This window comes from Leishmania mexicana, chromosome 7, assembly GCF_000234665.1.
Source record: "Leishmania mexicana MHOM/GT/2001/U1103 complete genome, chromosome 7".
Taxonomy (NCBI): domain Eukaryota; phylum Euglenozoa; class Kinetoplastea; order Trypanosomatida; family Trypanosomatidae; genus Leishmania; species Leishmania mexicana.
Window position 1 is genome coordinate 433,672 of NC_018311.1, and position 20,292 is coordinate 453,963.

The 20,292-nt window shown below is 61.7% G+C and overlaps 3 protein-coding genes across 3 annotated transcripts; all 3 read left to right on the plus strand.

The window, feature by feature from the left end:
• Positions 1-2,104: 2,104 nt before the first annotated feature.
• Positions 2,105-3,985, plus strand: LMXM_07_0890 (hypothetical protein, unknown function; the record flags this gene model as incomplete). Its single annotated transcript, XM_003872191.1, has 1 exon — positions 2,105-3,985. One exon carries the CDS (start codon positions 2,105-2,107, stop codon positions 3,983-3,985), a length of 1,881 nt encoding a protein of 626 aa, XP_003872240.1.
• Positions 3,986-7,656: 3,671 nt separating this feature from the next.
• LMXM_07_0900 (putative protein kinase) lies at positions 7,657-8,547 on the plus strand (the record flags this gene model as incomplete). Its single annotated transcript, XM_003872192.1, has 1 exon — positions 7,657-8,547. The coding sequence occupies one exon, from the start codon at positions 7,657-7,659 to the stop codon at positions 8,545-8,547; it is 891 nt and encodes a 296-aa protein (XP_003872241.1).
• Positions 8,548-12,028: 3,481 nt separating this feature from the next.
• Positions 12,029-17,533, plus strand: LMXM_07_0910 (conserved hypothetical protein; the record flags this gene model as incomplete). The annotated part of the gene is made up of 1 exon (XM_003872193.1): positions 12,029-17,533. One exon carries the CDS (start codon positions 12,029-12,031, stop codon positions 17,531-17,533), a length of 5,505 nt encoding a protein of 1,834 aa, XP_003872242.1.
• Between the last annotated feature and the right edge of the window lie 2,759 nt (positions 17,534-20,292).

Below are 20,292 nucleotides of genomic sequence, written 5' to 3' on the forward strand. Positions count from 1 at the left end.
GTGCTGTCGTCGTGTGGTCGATCATCATCATCTCCCTCTGTCCCTCCCCTCCCCTCCCTGTCACCGTCGTTCTTTGCTTCCTTCGTTTTTTTTTGTTTTCCTTTTGTGTGCGTCCACCTGCTTTAAGATTCCTTCCCCCCCGCTCTTTCGCACACCCTAGAGCTCGACCAGCGCATTCTTCGCTACCCGTCGTTTCCTCCACATTCCCTCTCGCCATTTTTCTTTTGGATCGTCCGCTGCGCGGACTGAGAGAACGCCCCCCCTCCCTCCCTCACCCAAGCCTATCCCCACCTACAAGCAGCCCCGGAAAACGTGTGGTTGCTGGAAAAGCGTCACGCAGCATCATCGGCAGCGAGCGAGCAGAAGGCAAAGGAGAAGGGAGCGCAGGAACGGCAACAGCGAAAAAGAAAAAAAAACGTACGTGCACTTGAGCACAAGAGTAGACACGTCCCATACTGATACAGCTACACGCCGATACGACACAGCGGACAGGCGGCATAGCGAGTGGTGATAGCGGGAGAAGAGTAGAGCGCGCGTGCCATATACATAAAAGCGGTGTACACACACACACACACACACACACACACGTGCGTGCGTGCGTATAACATATACGAACATATAGCACATTGCTCTAGAGCGCGCTCGAAACTCTCTCTCTCTGTGCCTGTGTGTCTGTGGCCCTCCTCTGCCACGTTTCCGTGGCGTCTGCAAGTGTGTCTGTCGCCGCGCAAGTGAACACCTTGAGGTGCTCCTATATATCTCGCTTTTGTTTACCCCCTTCGTGTACGCTCGCTTTTTCGTTCCCTCCTCCCCCCCTCTATCACTGGTGCGCGCCTTTTTTTCTTGTTGGCCGGTTGACACCCTTTCCTGGCTTGCGTGTCACTGCTTGCCTTGTGCTCTGCTGCTCGTGCCTCTCTGCCTGTTCTTTCTTTCGGTGCTCGTCTCTGCATGGTATCGTCATCGCCGAACGGCGGACACAGATATATGCATATATATATATATATTTATAGGTGTATCCTCCTCTCTCCTCCCGCCCCGATCACCCCGATCACCCCGATCACCTCCCTCTCCCTCATTCTGTCTCTAATTCTTGTGTCCAGTGGCAGTGATAGTCGTGGCCGTGCTGCAGAGATCGAGTGCGCGTCCGTTTTCTGTCCCCATCTCGGGGGGGCTGCCACTTGTACGCCTGTCTCTCCCCCTCCCTCCCTCTCCCTCCGTGTGTGTGTGCGTGTGTGTGCGCGTGCGTGCTACCTGCATCGTATCCTATTTTCTACGTTTTCTCGCTGCTGCTGTTTCCCCCTGTCTGTTCTTGTTCACGTTGACGCTACACTCACGCGTGAGGGCGCCGCGTTGACTCCCCTCTCCCCTCTCCCCTCCCTCTCTCTCCCTCTCTTTCCCCCATCCTCACCATCGCCAGAGCGCCTCCTTCCCTGGCCGTTGCTCTCTGTCTCCGCGCGCTTTCATTTGGTCTTTGCGCCGTAGCGTCTCCCCCCTCCCCTCCCCCGTTGCGCGTGACAGGCGCGGGTGCGCTTCCCTCCTCCACCCCCTTCTTTGTTGCTTGAGGGTATCGTCCTTTTTCTTTGGTCGCTTCCCCCCTCCCCCCTCCCCTGTAGTTGCACGACGTGTCTCCTCCATCCCCTCCCTGACTGGTACCAGCTTCCGGAGTCTCGCGCGCCTTCTCCCCTCCCGTGTCTCCCTCCTCTTGCATGGACGTGTGGAGGGGGGACGCGGTACATCCTTGCACAAGCACAGGGCCGTTTTCTTGAGAGACAGGCGTCACTTTTCCATCACCGACGCAAGACGATCAGCGAGCCGCGCCGACGGACGGGACGCGGAGCTACGACCATTTTACACTTGACGGGCTTATCATCTCCTGACACTGGTGGTGCTGGTGGTGGTGGCAGGCACGACCGCGTGAAGGCGGCAACTGAAATATAAAAAGGACGCAGGCGCGGGCGTGCACACACTCCTAACAAGGAGATCCGACCGAGCACGAGTGTTGGCCTCTCACAGCAGGTCCTCTCGCTCTCGGGCACGAACGGTTTCGGCGACTCCAATCTATCAAGGACGTGGCTGAACGTGCACGACCTTGCCCCCGGCTGTGATGGCGTCGTCGGTGCAGCGTAGTCGACAGACCGTACCTCAGGCGTTCACGAACGCGGGGGCGAGGGTGGGCTCGAACGGCAGCAGCCAGGACCTTCCCACGGCTGCTCAGCGCCTGGAGCGCACGCAGAGCTCATCTCAGCAGACAGAGCTCTTGGAGCGCCCCGTATTCGTAGTCCCCAAGGCCGCTACTGTCTCATTGCTGCAGCGCATGGAGGCGCGCGATAGCGGTCGCGTTGGCGGCGCGGGCGACGGCAACGCTGCGAGAGCGGCCCTATCCCAGCACTCGGTGCAGCGGCAGCGCGTGCGTGCACCAGTGCTGTCTAAGGCTACCCTTGCCAACAACAATGCCACGGGTGGGGCGCAGAGGCTGCCATCTACGGGCGAGTCAACACTGAAGGCAGGAGCGCAGCGACGCCGGATCGTAAAGGATGGCATCAACGCGGGCGCGCCTCATGACGCGACGGAGTCTTCGAAAGAGCGCAGCTCCGGCGTCAAAGTTAACGGCAGCAGTCGCCGTAACAGCAGTGTGACGGGAGGGAATGCACCTAGCCGAATCAAGGTTGTGTCGCGCTCCGGTGCACGAGGGCCGGCGTCCCAATACAAGCCACTCGGCATGTGGGGCGAAAAAGGATTCTCGTCAGGGAACCCACACCACTGGACTTCTTCAGCGATGCTGTCACCGTCGCGCACCACTATGACGGTTTCCGGTGACTGCTCTGCCAGACTCAGCATCCAAGAAGTTTCCGACGTGCTTAGCCCCATGACCCCTGCCAATCGCGCCTACTACAAGACCCTGCAGACGCAGCAGCGGCAGATGCGGAGCGGCGGCTGGATCGGTGCTGGGAATCGTGGCGCCGGCGATGATGAGCCCACGGACGGCGACTCCCCTGTTGACTTCGTGGTGGAGGACGCCGCGCCAGATTACATTGTGCCTGGCGGCGCGGGGAAAGGCAACTATGGCGGACAGGCTTCCAAGCCCGGCTTTGATTTCCTCTTCAACGCCGTGACATTGAATGGGGATACGCTGCAACATCAGAACCATGCGCCATGGGCCGCATCGCGTGCGCCGACCCAAGGAGAGGCTCTGGCGAGCGGCACCACAGCAACGCAGCAGACCGGTGAGGCTGTTCGCTTAACCACCATGGGCAACATGGGCAGCGACCCCGTCGGCGCCAGAGCCGACTTTGACTCCTCCCGTGGCGTGTCAAAGGAGCGGGCCAAACTTTCGAGCGAGGTGAAACGCCATAACGGACTCCCGATGGCCAAAGTGCCGCCGCTGGCGCTCGACACGATCAACGCTAATCGCAAAACTGTCAAGGCCACGTACAAGGTTTCTCACCCCAAGCCTGGCATGGTGGTGCCCGATATAGAGAGTTCGTCGACGGAATTCTCAGAGACGGTGAACAACTCTTCGTTGCCCGTCAACTCTGAGGCACCGGACGTGACGGTGTCGTCCACAACCGACGCGGTGTCAAACCTCTCAAGAGGCGGCCTTAATGAAGGCAGCGGAGAAGACAAGGGAGTGGGTGTCGGCCACAATGGCCTTCGTCTGGCGGACAGGGGCGCGAACGGGACTCGCACCGGCGTTGCCGGTCCCTCAGCGCCAAAGGGCGGCCCCAAGAACTACGGGAGGCCAGGCATGTCTTCCATCCCGTTAAATGATACAAGGAACGGCTCACAAGACCGTGGGGCGTCGTCGTCCTGGAACGGGCGCGGCAGTTTCGGTCGCAACGCTGGCGGTTTCCAGATGAATGCGGGGCCCGCTGGCTCAACCGAAAGACAGCGCCGGAGTGAGGGGGCGAATGGGAGGGGTTCAAGGAATGCCAGGCATAAGGCTACCAGCGCCAACAAGCAAACGAAGTGTTGTCTCGTCATGTAGCGCCCACGCCCACACGCTGACGCAGATAGCAAAAGGCTGAGCAGGTGGGGGGGGGTGATGGGAGGGAGCGGGGAGGGACGGATGCGCTACCTACGCGGATGCTTCTTTCGTTGTGTATACATGTGCGCTCGCGCCCGCGTGTGGAGTTTCTGGTGACCCTCAGCGATGCGCGTGGCCTCCATTCCCTCCTTGCTCCACGCCGCAGAGTCCGCGAATCGTTGTGCTACATCAGAGGCTTCTCCTGCCCCCCCCCCCGGTGCGTCCGCCTCGGGGTCTGTATCGCCCTTCCTTTCACACACACACACGCATATACATATATATATATATTCCTCATTGCTGCTTGCTTTCCTCGTGCGTAGGAGCTGTCGGGGGTCACTGCGCGGCCTTTTTCCCCTTCTTTCTCTCTGCGTTTCGGCGCGCCTGTTCGATGCGCATCTTCATTCTGCACACGCCATGATAATGCCGGGCTACCGCCACTCAGCGTGCGTGATGTTAGGGTCCAACACCCCCACCTTGTGTGGGTGTGCGTGTGCGTGTGCGTGTGTGTGGGTGTGGGTGTGGCTGTGTGGGGGAGGCCAAGCGGCCTGCAGCCGGCCCTTGGGCGCGGCTGCGGTCTCGTTGTGTTGACGGACGCGTGTGTGGGCTGGCGCGGTGCTGAGGAGACGTGCGCTCAGGATTAGATGTGTACCCGCTCACTACGAATCGTGTCGGCGATCAAGCCATTACATGGCGCCATGGGTTGTTTGTGCGCACGCACAAGTCGCCTATCCGCGAGGCCCGTCTACTCGACACGCCCGCTCCTGCCAAAGGCGTGCGGGCTCAGAAGACGGAATGCCCCTGCTGCCACAGACTCACGGCAGCGCCCTACGTGTCCCGGCACATGCGGGCGACCCACCCGGGCGCCCCCCCCCCCCCGTGACATCGACGGAAATGGAGGATGATGACAGAGATTCCTCCCCAGGCAGCAGCGTCGCCCTGGGGCAGGCCCGAGGATCCGAAAATGCGAGCACTGTGTGCAGGCGCTGCATAGCATAGCTGGCATGGTGTATCACATCCGAGCAAGGCGTGCAGCGGGCGGGAGCGCGCGAGCCATGACCGAGAACGGCGCGAAGAGATGCACGCCGATCAGCGCCACAGTGCGTGTGTGCGACATGTGCGGCATCTCCTGCATCCAGCCGGGTGGGCTGATGCGGCACGGATGCGGAAAACATGACGAGAGAGCCGTGAAGGGCACCACGGCGTTCTTCAGGCTCCGCTGTGGAGAGTCTCCACACCACATTATGGTATGCTGCGGCTGGAGGCGACCGAAGGCGAAGCACGGCGTGCAGGCGGGGGTGTCTGAGGGCCCTGGCCTGAGGCTGGCGGGCTTCCTCCTCGAGCGCATGCGGCATGCACCAGAACCACACCCCCTATTACCCGCGCGACAGACGCCGCCTGCCCTGGGGCAGGACCCTGGACGCGACCCGCCTGGATCCAGGCGTGCAGTCCACCCGAGTCGGTCTGGCGCTGATGACGGAGCACTTGTGAGAAGGGACGAGGCGGGCCAAGCAGAGGCGGTGAGACGCATGGCCCCGACTCGACGGCGGAGCGGTTTGTCCTCCACGACCAGGACTCGGCCGTGGTGCGACAGAGGTTGGTGGAGTGTAGCTGCATGCGCATATTAGGTGTTGACTTGTTCGTGGCAGGACGCCAGGCTGAGCGAAGGAAAAGAATAGTGTGAATCGGTCATGGGCTTCCCCGTCGCGGCGTTATCGTCGAGGGCAGGTCAGCGCTGGCAATCCTTGAATGGGGCCTGTATTGCTGTGGAAGGCGTCTCTGATAGCTATCTAGTTTATCGCGCCTCCCGGGAGAGGGCGGTGGCGGCGGACTGGAAGAGTGTGGAAGCGGCATAGTCGGGGTGTGAAGGAAGGGATGCACGCTCCTATGTCGGGTCTTCGGTGAAGCGTGAAGGGAGCTGGTGGAGATGAGAAAGATGTGCGCCTCCCCCCGCTGCTGCCTATGCGTCGGCTAATGACTCGCACTCTCCCCGGTGTACTCGCACGCATTCCGTCCACCCACTCCTCTCTCGACACTCGTCTTTCTGCTGTGGCACCGCGGCCTCGAATTCCACACTCTCGGTATCTCCGTGCCTTCTAGCCCGAGCGCTGCAGCCCGGCCACAGGTGCGGTGTGTGTGTGTGTGTGCGTGAGGGGACCCCCTCCCCAAGAGGCCGACAACAAAGAAGTGTTCCTTCCCCCTCTACACCGGAAAGTTTCCGGAGACAGTGTATTGGCTGTGCTCACCCTCGTCGTGCGCGTCATGCACATCATCAGGGCAATGGCGCAGCGTCGGCATGCGCACTCTAGCAGGGGAAAATGCAGCGCCGTGGCGTGTTGTCTTCCCGCGTGGCAAGCTACCACCCCTGTGAGCATCTAATTATCCTGTCCTGTCTCTCTCAGGGCCACCCGCAGGGCAGCCCTGTCTTCAGAGTTCTTTGAGGGCTGTTGTTGCGGCTGGTGCTGCTCCTCGGCTCGGAGAGGGGCTGCCAGGATCTTCTTCGGCCCGTTTAGTTCCTCTGCTGCCTAGTTCGCCCTGCGCCTCTCAAGCAATGCAAGACGACGCTTGCATTCGCCTGTTGCCGGACCTCGGTGCACCCGACATGTTTGACGGTGGCGGTCTCTGTCGGGGTGGTGACGGGTGAAGTGGTGCGCCTCAACACTCGCTCTGTTCACCTGGCGTATCGTCTACAGAAAGAGAGAAGAGGGGAGGAGAGACTGCACGGAGCCAGAGGGGTATGGGCTGTGCAGCTGCCATGCTGTGCGAGCAGAGGAGAGGGTAGACCCAAGAGGCCATGCAGACAAGGAGGGGGTGGGTTGTTGGATCATGAGAGCGCACACATCGCGGTCCTGTCCCTGGACCCTAAGGAGACGGCATGACGTGTATTCTCGACGGCGGCCACTTGCTCAGTCTGTACAAGGCCCAGCGGCGTGTGAGCGACCCCCAATATCGCTCTTCTTCACCACCCCGCGGAGATTCGGAAACCCAAGAGGGCGAACCGTAGATGATGGGGTGCTGGCCCCCCCTCCCCCCACACACGACATGCTTTTACGGTGAGGCGCGCCAGTCGTCAATCCCTCTATGCTTAGTGGAGGAGAGAACAACAACAGAAAGGTGACACCGCCACACGCGCCCAGGCACGCGTGCACATCACCACCAGTGAAGGTGCACCTTTTCGGCGAGGCGTGCGGGGACAAGCCACCCCGATAAGCAGAGCCAACGGACACAACACGGAACACATAAGGCCGAAGCTGCACCTCGAAGAAGCTGTGCAGGTGCTCATCCTTATCATCCTCAGCATGTACCCCATTTCCCTCCTTCCCGACCTGCCCCACATCCTATCCACTGATGATATGGCTACCTGTTCCAGAGGGTCTTTCTGTTCTAGAAGCTGCGAGTCACAGCTTACATCGTCCGTACACCCACTCCTCCCACTCTCATCCCCCCCTCACACGCACGCACACACGCACGCCGTGCGACGCTGCCGCCTGTATCTTTCTCTTCCTTTTCTTTTGCGCGTCCACCAGCACACAGCAGCACATCCCGGCACGGCTTTCTCCCTTCCCGCCCTTCTCCTTCACTGTCCCTCCTGCTCCCTCGATCTATCTCCCACCGATACCCACCACGTCGTCGTCATGGGTGCCCCCAAACGCCTCGGCAAGTACGAGCTAGGTCGCACACTCGGTACTGGCAACTTCTCCAAGGTCAAGATCGCGCGTGACACGGAGACTGGTAAGGAATGGGCCATCAAGGTGATTGACAAGGAGCAGCTCGTGCGGGAGCGCATGGAGGAGCAGCTGAAGCGCGAGATCGCCGTCATGAAGATGCTACGCCAGCCAAACATTATTGAGCTGCACGAGGTGATGCAGACGAGCCACCACATATACCTGGTGCTAGAGCTCGTAACGGGCGGTGAGCTGTTCGAGAAGATCGCCAGCGCGAAGCGCTTCGATGAGCCGACGGCGCGGTACTACTTCCACCAGCTCATCTGTGGCATCAACTACTGCCACCGCCAGGGCATTGCTCACCGTGACTTGAAGCCAGAGAACCTGCTGCTAGATGCGAACGACACGCTGAAAATTTCCGACTTTGGTCTGAGCAACCTGCAGCGCTCGAGCGTGAGCGGCGGCACAATGCTGCAGACGGTGTGCGGCACGCCAAATTATGTTGCCCCGGAGGTGCTGAAGGAGCAGGGCTACGACGGTCTCAAGGCGGACATCTGGAGCTGCGGTGTGGTGTTGTTTGTCATGATGGCCGGCTACTTACCGTTCGACGACGAGAACGTGAACGCGCTCTTTACGAAGATCGAGCGCGGCGAGTTCCGCATGGCGCGTCACTTTAGCGCCGACGCGCGCGACTTGATTTCACGCATGCTGACGGTCGACCCACAGGAGCGCATCTCCTTAGACGACGTGATCGCGCATCCTTGGTTCTGCGTGGACTGGAACCCGGCGATGCTGACACAGGGCGAGAGTCACTCCTCGCCAGACACGACGCAGATCAGCGATGCAATTCGTAATATGTAAACTAGTGGCACTGGCGCACAGACACGCAAGCGAGATCCCCCCCTCCCCTCGAGCGTGTGGAAGGGTGAGGGAGAGCGGAAACGGGATCGACGCCGTGCTGGCGCATCAAGAGCGCAGAGTTGCACATCACCGCGCAGCGGCACGACGGGCGCGGGTGTTTGCCTCCTTACATGGTTTTGTGTGGTGATGTTCTTATCATGGCCAATCATTTTCCTTTGATGTTTTCGTTTTATTTTATTTTTTTCTGTGTGCTTCCTTTGTTGAGGAATACGTTGACACGGCACGAACGGGACCTGTCTATATACATGTATCCTATACATGTATGCCTCCGCCTCCCCTTCCCCCCTCGCCCCCTTCTGTGTTCACGTAAGTATACATGTATGTCGGTGTGTGTGTGTGCTGCCCGTGTGTGCGTATCAGTCTTTGCGTGTGTCTTGCACAAGACGTTCATGTCCCTCACTGGCGTGCAGGAGGGGGAGGGGGCAGCTCTTTGTGGCAAAGTGGGTCGCCGAGGTGAAGTGCTGCAGAAGGGGGGGGGGAATTTGTGTGTGTGTGCACGAAGCGGAGCGCCAGAAAACAGAAAGGGCGAGGATGAGAGCCGACACGCTGAGGACGACGCGGGAAACGGGTGCCAGGTGGCTGCGCCGCCATCCTGGACGCCTCCGTCACTCTTACCCGCTCGAAAGGGATGTGAATGTCTTTGTGCTTCTTCGGCTCACCTTCTCCGTGTTGTCGCTTGTCCCGTGTAGGGGGATGGTGGTGTAGGGAGGCCAGAGGATATGTGAGCGAGAGCGCGCGCCAAGCTATAGGTTGAAGGGGAGGGGTGGTGGTGCGGATGGTGGACATCGCCTCTCCCAACCAACTTTGATCTCTCTCGCTCTGCGCTTCGAGGTCTGTTGCGCCGCTTACCTGTGTCTGCGTGCGTGCACATCGTTGCTTTCTTTTTATTCTTGGCTCTTGGCGCTGTTCCCTTCGCCGTTTGGCACGATGACTGGCGCTTTGCCCGAGGCTGTGCAGCGGAAGAGAGAGAGTGAGGAGGGAACGGCCCAAGGCGTGTGCCCTCCACCCCCCACGCACGCACACGCACCCGCACACGTACGCCTCATTTTTCTCCCCTCAACGATGAGCAATACGATGAAGGGAGCACGGAGAGAGTGCGCGTTGCACTTCGCGCGTGCGTGTGCGCCCCTGCTCAATCTTTTTCTTTGTTTTCTTTTTTTCTTGGTTACGGCTGGTGTCCCACTCCTCTCTCGCGGTGATGGACAGCGCTAAGTGATGCTTTCTGGCTCGTCTTTCTCTCCGTGTGGCGTGATGTGGACTCGTCGTCCTGTTGTTTGAGTAGCGACTACTGATGCTGATTCGATATGCTCTCCTCTCCCCTCCTCTTCTGTCTCCTGGGTGCTTGCAGGTGCGCCTGGTCTCACTCTCACTTACCCTCTCCGTCGTTGTAAGGTCTTACTTGTGTTTTCTTTGTTTGGTGTCTTGGTGGGCCTCACACCTCGACCACGGCTGGTTCCAACCCTCTCCAACCTTTTTCCTCTCTCCGCGTCTTCCCCACCCCACCCCACCACACCCCATCCCTCTGCCTCTGCCACTCCCCCAATGTACACTTTCCCGCGCTTGTGTCTACTTGGTTTCGCCCTCCACACCGCCTCGTTTTGCCCGCGCGCTGTTTCGCTTCGTTTTTTTTATTTTTCGTGTCGTCTGTGTGCATTTTGGGTGGTGGTGCTGACGTCATTTACCCTTTCCTGCTGTTGTGGAGCTCTTCAGCTGTTGGTCTCCCCCACCTCCCACCTCCCACCTGCCACCTGCCACCTCCAGCAGTCTGGCGCAACCGAAAAGCGGCTAAGCCATCGCGTTTTCGCTCTTATTCTCTCTTCGTCTGTTGTGGTTTCGCTTGATATGCTCTGACCTCTTTTGATGTCTCTCTCCCCCTCTCCCCTCTCTGTGTGTACGTTGACGCACACGGGGCCGATGTGCTTCTCTGCTGTCCTCGCGGTGCTTCCCTCTCTCTCTCTCTTTATATATGTATTCGTTGTCGTGTTCGCTGATGGGGCGAGAATGGCCGTTGTGCAGGCCTTCGCGTGTGCGCGAAGGAAGCGAGCGAGAGCGGCATGCAAGGCGTAGGCGAGGAGGAAGAGGGGGAGGGGGAGTATGACGGGCGAGGTGCACAGCCAGAGGATGACGCCAATGCATGAGAAATCGACGTGAGCAATGGGGGTGTCGTGGCAATGCAAGAAAAACAAAATAGGGTGGACACGTACGAGAAGCGCGAGGGTTGAGCGATGTCAACCGGCTGTGCTGCAATCCTTTACATCTATTTTATGCCTGTATGTGTATGTCGTGTGTGTGTGTGTGTGCGCCTGTATCGCCTATTCCTTGTCTCTGTCTCTGTCTCTGTCTCTGTGTCTGTGTGTGTGTGTGTACCTTCGGGGCCATTATGTTTTTCTGTTGCACTGACGGGCTCTGCGCTTCCGTCTCTTGCCGGTTTCTTTCCATATCCATGAGTCTCTCCAAATACGGACGCCATCCTGAAGCCGTCAACCCCCTCCCCCCAAACCCCGCCAGAGAACCAGATCAAAGCGTATCTCTCTATCTGTGAGGGAAGCAAGCGAGTGTTGCACGCGCACCACATCCACAGGCGTGGCGGTGAGAGAGGGGGATGTGTGTGTGTGTGCGCGCCGGGGGAGGCATGGAGGGAGGGGGAGGATACCGGACTCCGTGGCTTTTCTCGGGGAGTCTGGTGGCTGAACCCCGAGTGCGTTCAACCTGGGTTGGCGGGAAAGCGCGAGTTTTCGAAAGAGGGAGCACACTCACGACTTGAACGGAGCTTGAGGACGCGCTGCTCTTCCCTGTCCTTCCCTGCCGTGCACATGTCCACGAACATGTACTCCCTCCGGGCCCCTCCAGGACTACTGCACCCTCTCAGTGATCCCTGCGACTGCGACTACTTCACGGAGGACAAGTAACAGTGCAGTTTGTGTCTCTCTCTATCGCTGTATGTGGCGAGAGAGGGACACTCGCATGCGAGCGCTTGTGCAGCCCCACCACCGCTGGCGTCTCCCCTCCCCCTCCCCCCTCCCCCCTGTCCAACGCCTGCCTCGTCTTCCGTCTGCGTCTGCGTCACCCTTCCCCGTGCGAGACGCACGCAGGCACACAGACACAGACACGCAGGCGCCCGCCAGAGAAAACGCAAGCAGAAGTCGGCTTCGCGCGCACGTGTGGTCTCTCTCTCTTGATGGCGAGCTGATGCACTTCTGCCGCCGCTGCTGCTGCTGCCCACCGCCTCTAATCTTCCTTCTATCGCAGTATCCCGCCACACCTGGCACTTCGCCCCCCCCCCCCCCCCCACAACTGGGCGCACTGTCTTCCCGTCCCTCTGCGTGCAGGTGCACACTAGCAAAGTCGGAGACCATCCCTTGATTTCTCGTCCTCCAAGAACAGCTGCACAAGGAGTTGATCATCTGAAGAGGAAGTGGCCATGCTGCGCCAATCCGCCCTTTCACCGTCGTCCGGATCGTCGGCGGCCTCTTCGCGTGGATCGTGCACGTACACTGACAGCAGCACACCGCTGCGCTCCGGGGCGTCTACGCTGGAGCCGCTCGCAGCGGGGCTCGCGACAACGCAGCCCAGCGCGCTCGCCACGCCAGTCGTCAATATGCTTTCTGCATCAGTCGTGCCGGAGCCGCATGCCCTTCCCCTCTTGGCGTTATGGAACGCTCGATCACGGGATGAGGAAAGTGTTGCACCAGAACCACCTGTCCGTGCAGACAACGCGCTCACAACGACCGCCACCACCGGCGCTGGCAGCGTGGGCGCGGACGGAGGGGGGGAGCCACCGTGCGTGCCGATCGCCTCCCCCGCTGCCGCGGCCCCAGCTCCTGACGTGGCGAATACGGAGGCTGGCAGCTCATGGCGTTTGCGGACGGCAGACGAGGCCGCGAAGGAGCGATCCGCGTCATCCCTCGCAGACTGCGCTAGCGCACCGGAGTCAAGGCCCCCAGAGTGGCTGCCGGCGCAGCAGCGCTCTCAGCGGCGACGACAGCACTCACAGCAGCCGCTGCCTACAGCACTGCCGCTTCTTTCGATACCCGTTCCCACTCCGCACGCATATCCGCAGTCGCACCAGTCTGCCCGGCTCAGCAGGCGCGCCACTGGCTCCTCTGAGCTGCCACTGTCATCTCACGCTGCTGCTTCGCCGCCACAGCCCTCATCACCGCTCATGGTTTCCTCAGTGGGCAGCTTACCCACCGATGGACGTCGGCCAACGCTGCATCGGCGGCGCCCGTCGCAGGCGTCCGGTGACGACATCACCGCAACTTCTATGTCAACCGCGTCCTGTCGCGTGACGTCTGGAGCGGCTTCACAGTCGGAGGTGGTCCTTGCCACGTCGCCCTCGCTTAGCAGAGCGCGAGTGGCGTCAGCGTCTGCCGGCTCTCCTCACTGCTACACCGAGCTCGGCGGTGGTGGTGACCCGCGCCTCGACACGTGGCAGATCGACGAGGAGGTGGCGCAGCTCGCCCGCTCGCTACGCTCCGAAATCGCTGGTCAGCCCTTCGTGCTGACGCCGCCGTTTGGGGCCTCGCCGACTGCCCCCGCTGCAGCAGCCAGTCGCCAATCCTCGTCCTACTCCGACTTTTCAACGGGCAGCAAGGGCGGCGGAGGCGGCAGCGGCCAGCGCCGCATGAGGCGAAGCCCCAATCATGCCGCCCCCATGGCTGCCGCCACCACTACCGGGTCCGGGGAGGCCCTGACGGCGATGACTAGCACAGCGACAGGGGCGATCGGGCGCGGACCTCTCTCCCTTTTGGACTCCTCCACTTCGTCCGCGACAACCTCGATGCATCTGTGCGGTGCTGCCCGGAGCCTCACCACGCCCCAACACCACCCGTCAAAGACGCGGCAGTTATCGCTGTCCACCTCGCAGCGGAGCCCGCCGTCGGCACAGGGCTGCCGCGCGAGGCAGCAGTGCTTCCCATCCGTGCAACCGCACCACGGAGTAGGTGGTGACCTCGTTGCTAGGGACGACGATGGTGCTCATAAAGACCGTGTTGACTCCGCCGCCGCCATGCCGCACAGCTCAGATCCTGGAAGGCAGACCCCGGCGATGTGCCCCGATGCTCGTCCTCTTGGGGTGCCACCAACGTCATCGTCACACTCCTCCACTGTGAGTGACGCCGTAACTCTGCGTGCCGCGAGGGGTTCATGGGTAGCAGCGGAGGCAGCGACGCATACGGCTGATGCTGAGCACAATCAGCGTCATTCTCGCGTTGCAGGTGACACAGCTGCGCCGGGCCCGTGCGAAGGTTTCGACGTTGGGCTCAGCGACGTAGCTGAGCTGCGGCGCCGTCTCCTCACGGAGGACTTCTTCTCGAGCCCCTGCCGAAAACTGCGTCGCGATGGCCGGTTCCCGTGGCAGCTGACGACCAGCGTCCTACTCTGCATCCTGCTGCTGGCGCACGTGACCTGGTATCAGCTTCCGCTGGCCTGCGCAAACGAAGCGATGCGGATGGCGATTACGAAGCACTTCATGGGCGACGACGCTTACTTCAGCAAGGACCAGGGCGACATTGTTTCGGCGCCGACGGAGTGGATGGAGAACCTCTACGCGTCCATCGAGCGCTACGTGCAGGTGTACTACAACTTGACGAACACGTCCTCCAGTGAAATGAAATACCGCTACAACAGCGCCAACCCGACGAGTCTGTGTGAGACAGGTATCGAGCGCATGAGTAGCGTAGTCGATGACGGCGGAGGTACCAGCATGGCGAGGGGGCAATGGTGGTGGTGGCGGCGTGGTTCGGCGGACTGGAGGCCGCCGTTGCTGTGGGATGCGCGGGCAGGGGCATCACCCAGTCCGTTCAGTGACTCCGCCTCGGCTGCTAGGCGCTGCGCCCAGTCGGCCACAGCAGCCGCCGCTTCTGCGTTGGGAAACTTGGAGGAGTTGCCGCCACCGTACATCCCCGTCTCGGTCATCGCGCCCGTTCTAATGCGGGTGGAGGTGGATGTGTACTCCCGCCGGGAGGGGGCCCAGCACAAGCGAGTGAAGCGGCCTCCGCTGGAGACCGCCGCGCCGGTTCGCTGGCTGAACGGCGAGACTGCAGGCGAAAACCTTGGTAGCCATGCCCGTGGCAGCGTCGAGGAGGCAGTGGCGGACGCCGAGAACCTCGAGCACCGGTGGCTGACGTTCTCTGTCGACGCTGACCACCCGCTTGGCCCATTCGCCAGGCACAGGGAGGCGGTGCGACTACTCCGTCGGGCACGAAGGCAGGAACGGCACCGCGCCACCGAGCGCACAAAGGGCGGCACCGCCGGCCCACCCACTGAGCTCGAGGGCGCGTCCGCTAATGATGCGGGTGCACCCCCCGGCAGTGCCGCGGGCGGTTCTTTCACGGAGGTGGACGCTGCCCTATCCGTGGTATGCATGCCCCGGTACGATGATCTATCGGGCCGCTATTACCGTCCCTGTGCGTTGACGCAGACGACCACGATCATCGGTGGCGAGGCGGCCGCTGCGGCTGGGATGCCGACGCACATCGTGCCAGAGTTTTCCCTCATGGACAACGTGCGTCGCATTCAGTTGGAGGTGGCGCTGAGGCACGAGACATACGAGGTGGACAACCTTGTCAGCGCTGCTGCCGCAGCGGCCAGTGGGGGTGGCTCTGATACGAAAAAGGGGGCCGGCGGTGCCAACGCGCTCAGCGCAGGCAATCTCGAAATCCGAAGCGCCTTCTCCTCGATGGGATGGCTGAAGTCGACCTTTGCTGCTCGGGCGTCGGCTGTCTTCGAGTGGCACGTCGTGAAGGACATCACGGTGCACCCAGGGGGCCTCGTAGAGACGCAGCTGCATGTGAACACGCGCGTGTGGCCGCTGGGGCTCTTACGCAACTTCTGGACGCCGCATCTCATGGCAATGCTACTGGGCGCGCTGGCCCTGCTCAAGATTGTGCTAGAGCTGCGCGCGCTGCAGCGCATCGCTCAGTATAAGCGTCGACTGGGTCGAGAGCGCGCGGCGTTCCTCTCACGACAGCTGCAGCAAGCTCCACCGCACGCGCCTGTCGGGGGCGGCTCCGAGCACGGCGCATCAAAGGTACGGCCGCTCGCGGCCCATACCGCCTCGCTGCAGCCTGCTATTCTCAACAGGAATACGACCGTGTACGAGTGGGGGATGCCTGTTCGTCTGCCGTTCGGCCGTTCAAGTCGTCGAGCCCACAGCGGTCGAATCGAGGGGTACGCGAGGGCGACTGACAGAGCGGCCGCACCTGCGTCGGCCAGCATCTGCCCATCAGAGGTGACGCCATCGAATTACGGGACCATGGAGAGCCGCCATGACGGCGACGATCACGCTGGGAGACCAAGCAGCCACTCGGAGACGGTGCTGCAGCCGTCGGTGGTGTTAGACACCTCATTCAGCATCATTGCTTCACAGGATCAAGGCAGCTACTCGCGCAGTCGTTGTGCTCCACAAGAGGGTGCGGGAGACGCCTCTGTGCTCCCTAGCTGGCCTTGCGAGAGTGCAGCATCGTTCTTTCCTCTGCGCGACGGTGCCGAGAGTCACCAGCACGGCGTCGACTCGAGCGTTGGCCCTGACACTTGGATCCCTGGCGCCCTGCGGCGGTTCCTTCGGGGGCGTCCGGCTCAACTGCTCGACACACCGGCGTCGTTGCAGCGCGGCCCCTTTCCGAGCACGCCAGTCCCATGCAAATCGCGGCACTACCCGAGATCCGACAAGGGTGGTGACAGAAGAGCCGGCGGCGCGCCCGTGTCGGCTGTCGCCTCCCACGCATCGTTCCTATCCCCTCTCCACGCACCCTTGACCCCGCAGCTGGCAGAGCGCATCGCAGAGCGCAGCTACGTGGACGTGCGCGCCACGTGGCGACATCACCTCCAACAGTCCATGGGAGCCGGCTGGCACTGGGTCGCCATCATTGCAGCCGCCTTCACGCTGAGCTACAGTGTGCTGCTGCTGGCTCCGATGCTGCCGTTCATTGAGGTGGCGCAGACGAGCGCCTACGACGCGTGGACAAGTGTACTACTCGGCGTCGCCGCGCTCATGTCGTGCGTGCTGCTGCTGAGCTACCTCCGCTTCTTCCCAACCTTCTACTTTCCTATCATGGCCTCCATCCACGTGGTGCCGAAGCTGTTCCTGTTCGGCGTGTGCGTGTCGCCGCTTTTTCTGGGCTTCGCCTTTTTCTACGTGATCGCCTTCGGGGCGCACTCAAACGGACACTTCAGCACCCTCCGCAGTGCCAGCATGGGCTTGTACTTCACCACCTATGGTGACTCGCTGCTTGCCACCCGGGACGTGGTCGCAGACACGCCGTATGCCGTGACCGCCTTCTTCGCCAGCGTCCTCGTCGTATCGTTCGTCCTCATGTTCATGATGATCATGCTGAACATGGCGATGGCCATCACGCAACACGAGTGGCTGCGGCTGAGGCGGCGCTTCGGCGCAGCACTGAGCACCTCCAGCCTGCTGTTTGCCGTGCGAAGCAGAGAGGAGGCGCGGAGGGGGGCCATCGAGGCGGTCCGCTCCAACCTAGAGGTGCTGTGGCTCATGCTGGGCGAAGACGAAGAGGAAGAGCGACAGAAAACGGCAGCCGCAGAGGCAGCAGCTGCCGCGCCCTCTACGCCCAGCACGCACAGCATCAGCAGCGCTGACAGCAGCAGTGGCGCGGACGCAGCACGGTTGTCTCAGTCGGCCATGTCGCCCGATCCGTCGCGCACCACAACTATACGTGAATCAGACGAGGACGGCGCGGCGGGCGGGGAGGGTGCTGGCGGAGGGGATGACCAGAAACGGCGGCTGCGGGATCGTCGGCGGTACCGCGAGCAGCGACATGCGCGTCAGGTGCGCGAGGCGGATGATGCTCACTCCGCGGGCAGGCCCTCTCATGCCGGCAGTCGTGACCGTACCGAAACGTTCACCGTCGACTCCTCGTACGAGGTCTCCGCCGCCTCCACCGCAGCACTGGATCAGCGGTGACGCTCTCCTCCCTTCCTCCCTTCCCTCCCCCCATCACCGCGATGCGTGCGTGCGTGCTCGATGACGCCGTCGTGCGGACGTCTTGCGATTTGCTCTCGTGTTGCCAACCCGCTTCTCTGTCTTCTTTTCGGTCTGTCATCATCGCCGATCTCCTCCCCACGTCTGGGGGTGGTGGTGGTGGCACTGGGCCCTGACACGACGGTGAGGCGTCTCCCCCCCTCCCTTCGCCGTTGTGTGTGTGTGTGGGGGGGGATGAGGGCACCGAGGGTATAAGCTTAGCGGACCGGATGAAGAGCGTGCGAGGCAGGAGGACGCCCAGACACGCCCGTGCATAATGGCACGTGCGTCCGTGGCGCGGTCTCGCTCCTCTCCTTATTCTGACGTTCCGCCACAGACCACAGATGGATGGATGTAGAGGCCAGCACCGTTCGCCGCTTGCTCATCTTCCCCTTCTCTGTCCTCCCCGGCCTCTGCCACCGCCCTCTCCACCACGACTCTCTCGCTTTACACTTCTACTGGCTGCATTTGGCCCCACTCTCGTCGGCCATCGGCGCACTCGGGCCCCGGCAGGCCAACACGCGCGCACCCGCCACAGTCGCTCATTCCCTGCGTGTAGCTGCTGGCTGACCTCCATGGATGAATACGCGTGCACTTCATGTGGCACACCGGCGTGCCTGGTGCTCTCTGTCAGTCCCGCGCTGCCCTCGTCTAGCACCGTCCTTGCGGACACGGCCCAAACCCCGCCACAAGAAGGCGGCTTGCTTGGCGCGCTGCCACCTCTGGTGCAATTTTGCGTAGTCTGCGGGCACGAGTTGGCGCACCGCAGCCAAGTACCGCCTCACAAGAAGTCCGCTGGCTCAGCCGCAGTAGCGCAGGCAATGCAAAGGCGCGTGACGGCCTCGAACTCTTCATCGGAGCCTGTGGCGGTGCCGACTGCCGTGGTCTCAGTGGCTACCATGCACGCTGCTGTAGTGGCCCTCGCCCGCCAGCACCAGGCAGAGACGACGACGCTGCAGCAGGAGGTGAATCAACTGAAAGCTGTGCTGGCTGCAGCGCTGGAGCTCCATCCTTCGCTTCCAGAGCCCGAGAGGGCACCCGCGAAAGCCATTGCCTCTGCACCTCACTCGAGGGATGCGCCCTGTCTTGACTCTGATTGTGGCTGCGGTTCACATCGCGACCGTAGTGGCAGCTGCTTCAGCAGTGGCCACTCACGCACTCGATCTCCGTCGATTGTTCTACCGGCTTCTTGCGCAGCCAGGCCAGGGGTGTCTCCAGGCGAAGCAGCAGGTGCTCTTGCTGCGACGGCAGGCAACGCATCGATACCGCTGCAGCAGCTTGCACCTCCCCGTTGCTCGCGCACGCTGCCGCGTCATTCGTGCAGCTACGACAGCGATGTTGCAGTGTCTGAGTGGGCCGCTAGTGCTGATGCCGTCACCCCCCCGCAACTTGAGGCGCGGCTGAACTCAGGCTGTCGCGCATCTCCGCTGGATGGTGAGAGAGCGCGCCCGTCTGCGCCCCTCAGGCAGCAGGTGCCCTTCCCTGTTGCTGCGCTTCGACGGTCGAGCGAAGATAGCGAGCTTGACTGTCGTCAGCCTCAGCAGGACGAGTACGCGCGTCTGCGAGAGGCACTGCTGCAGCAGCTGTGAAAAGGGCGGGGGGAGGGACGCCACACTGCCGACTAATCGGCAGCTGTGCACGACCGCGGTAGGCGGGTGGTGGTGACGGTGAAGGTGGAGGTGGAGGGGGAGGGGGAGGGGCCGTGAGGAGTGTCGCGGACCATCTCGCGTCTCTGCAGGTGGGAGCACGTCTCCATGTGTGTCGCCTACCTTCCCCCCTTACTCTCTCGCGGCACCACCTCGTTTCTCTGTCCTTGTGTTTAGACGTTAGACCTTTACACTTCTTGGCAGTGCAGGCCCGCGGCTGTGGATGCTCTGCGAGCGGAAGAGCCAGTGCCGCGGTCAGCCCTTTTTCATGCCTATTGCCCCCCTTCTGCAAGTCGTGCTGTGTGTTAGATGGATGCTGCTCGCCTTTGATATTCAAGTATGCGTCGGCGTCTACAGCGCCGCCACTTCTTCGTCAAGTGCGCGGTGTACACATGCGGGGAGTTATTCGTGAAGCAACGAGGCCTGTGCGCGCACTCTTTTGCTGTCCCTGCGTGAGCTGATCACACATGGGTACACGAAACACCACACACCCACACGCTCATCGCACTTTGTCTACTCATCACCCGGTGCCGCCCCGCGCTCATCCCTCCACTCCACTTCCATCACTCCAACGCCCTTCTCTTCCGTCCGGCTTTCACGCCTCCCCATGAACGCATACACGCGCGCCGACTCTTCTGCATGTCTCCTGTATGAAGAAGAGCACGTCCATCTAGCGAGAGTGGTCGTGGCAAGGTCTTGACACTTCGCTCTCTCTTCTTCTCTCCCTCGCCTGATCTTGCTGCACGCTCCATTGAGGACCACGGCGCGGGGCTTTGCCCTGCTGCAGTCCTCGCCCCACCCACCCGGCTGATGCACGCAGGGTGACGCAGCCACTTGTCTGTGCGTGCACCGGTGTGTCCTCCACGCGCGTTCGAGGATACCCTCCCCCAGCGCTCCTCTGTTGGGAGGCCTCATCATATCTGCTGCAGCGCACAGGTATCGCCGTGGTCGTATCGTTACCAATCTTCGCCGCCGTCGTTGCCCCTCCCGCTCTATCAGTCACCCGACATCCCCGCCGCCCCCTCCTCTGCCTTCGCTGCGCTGCCGTCATCCAGC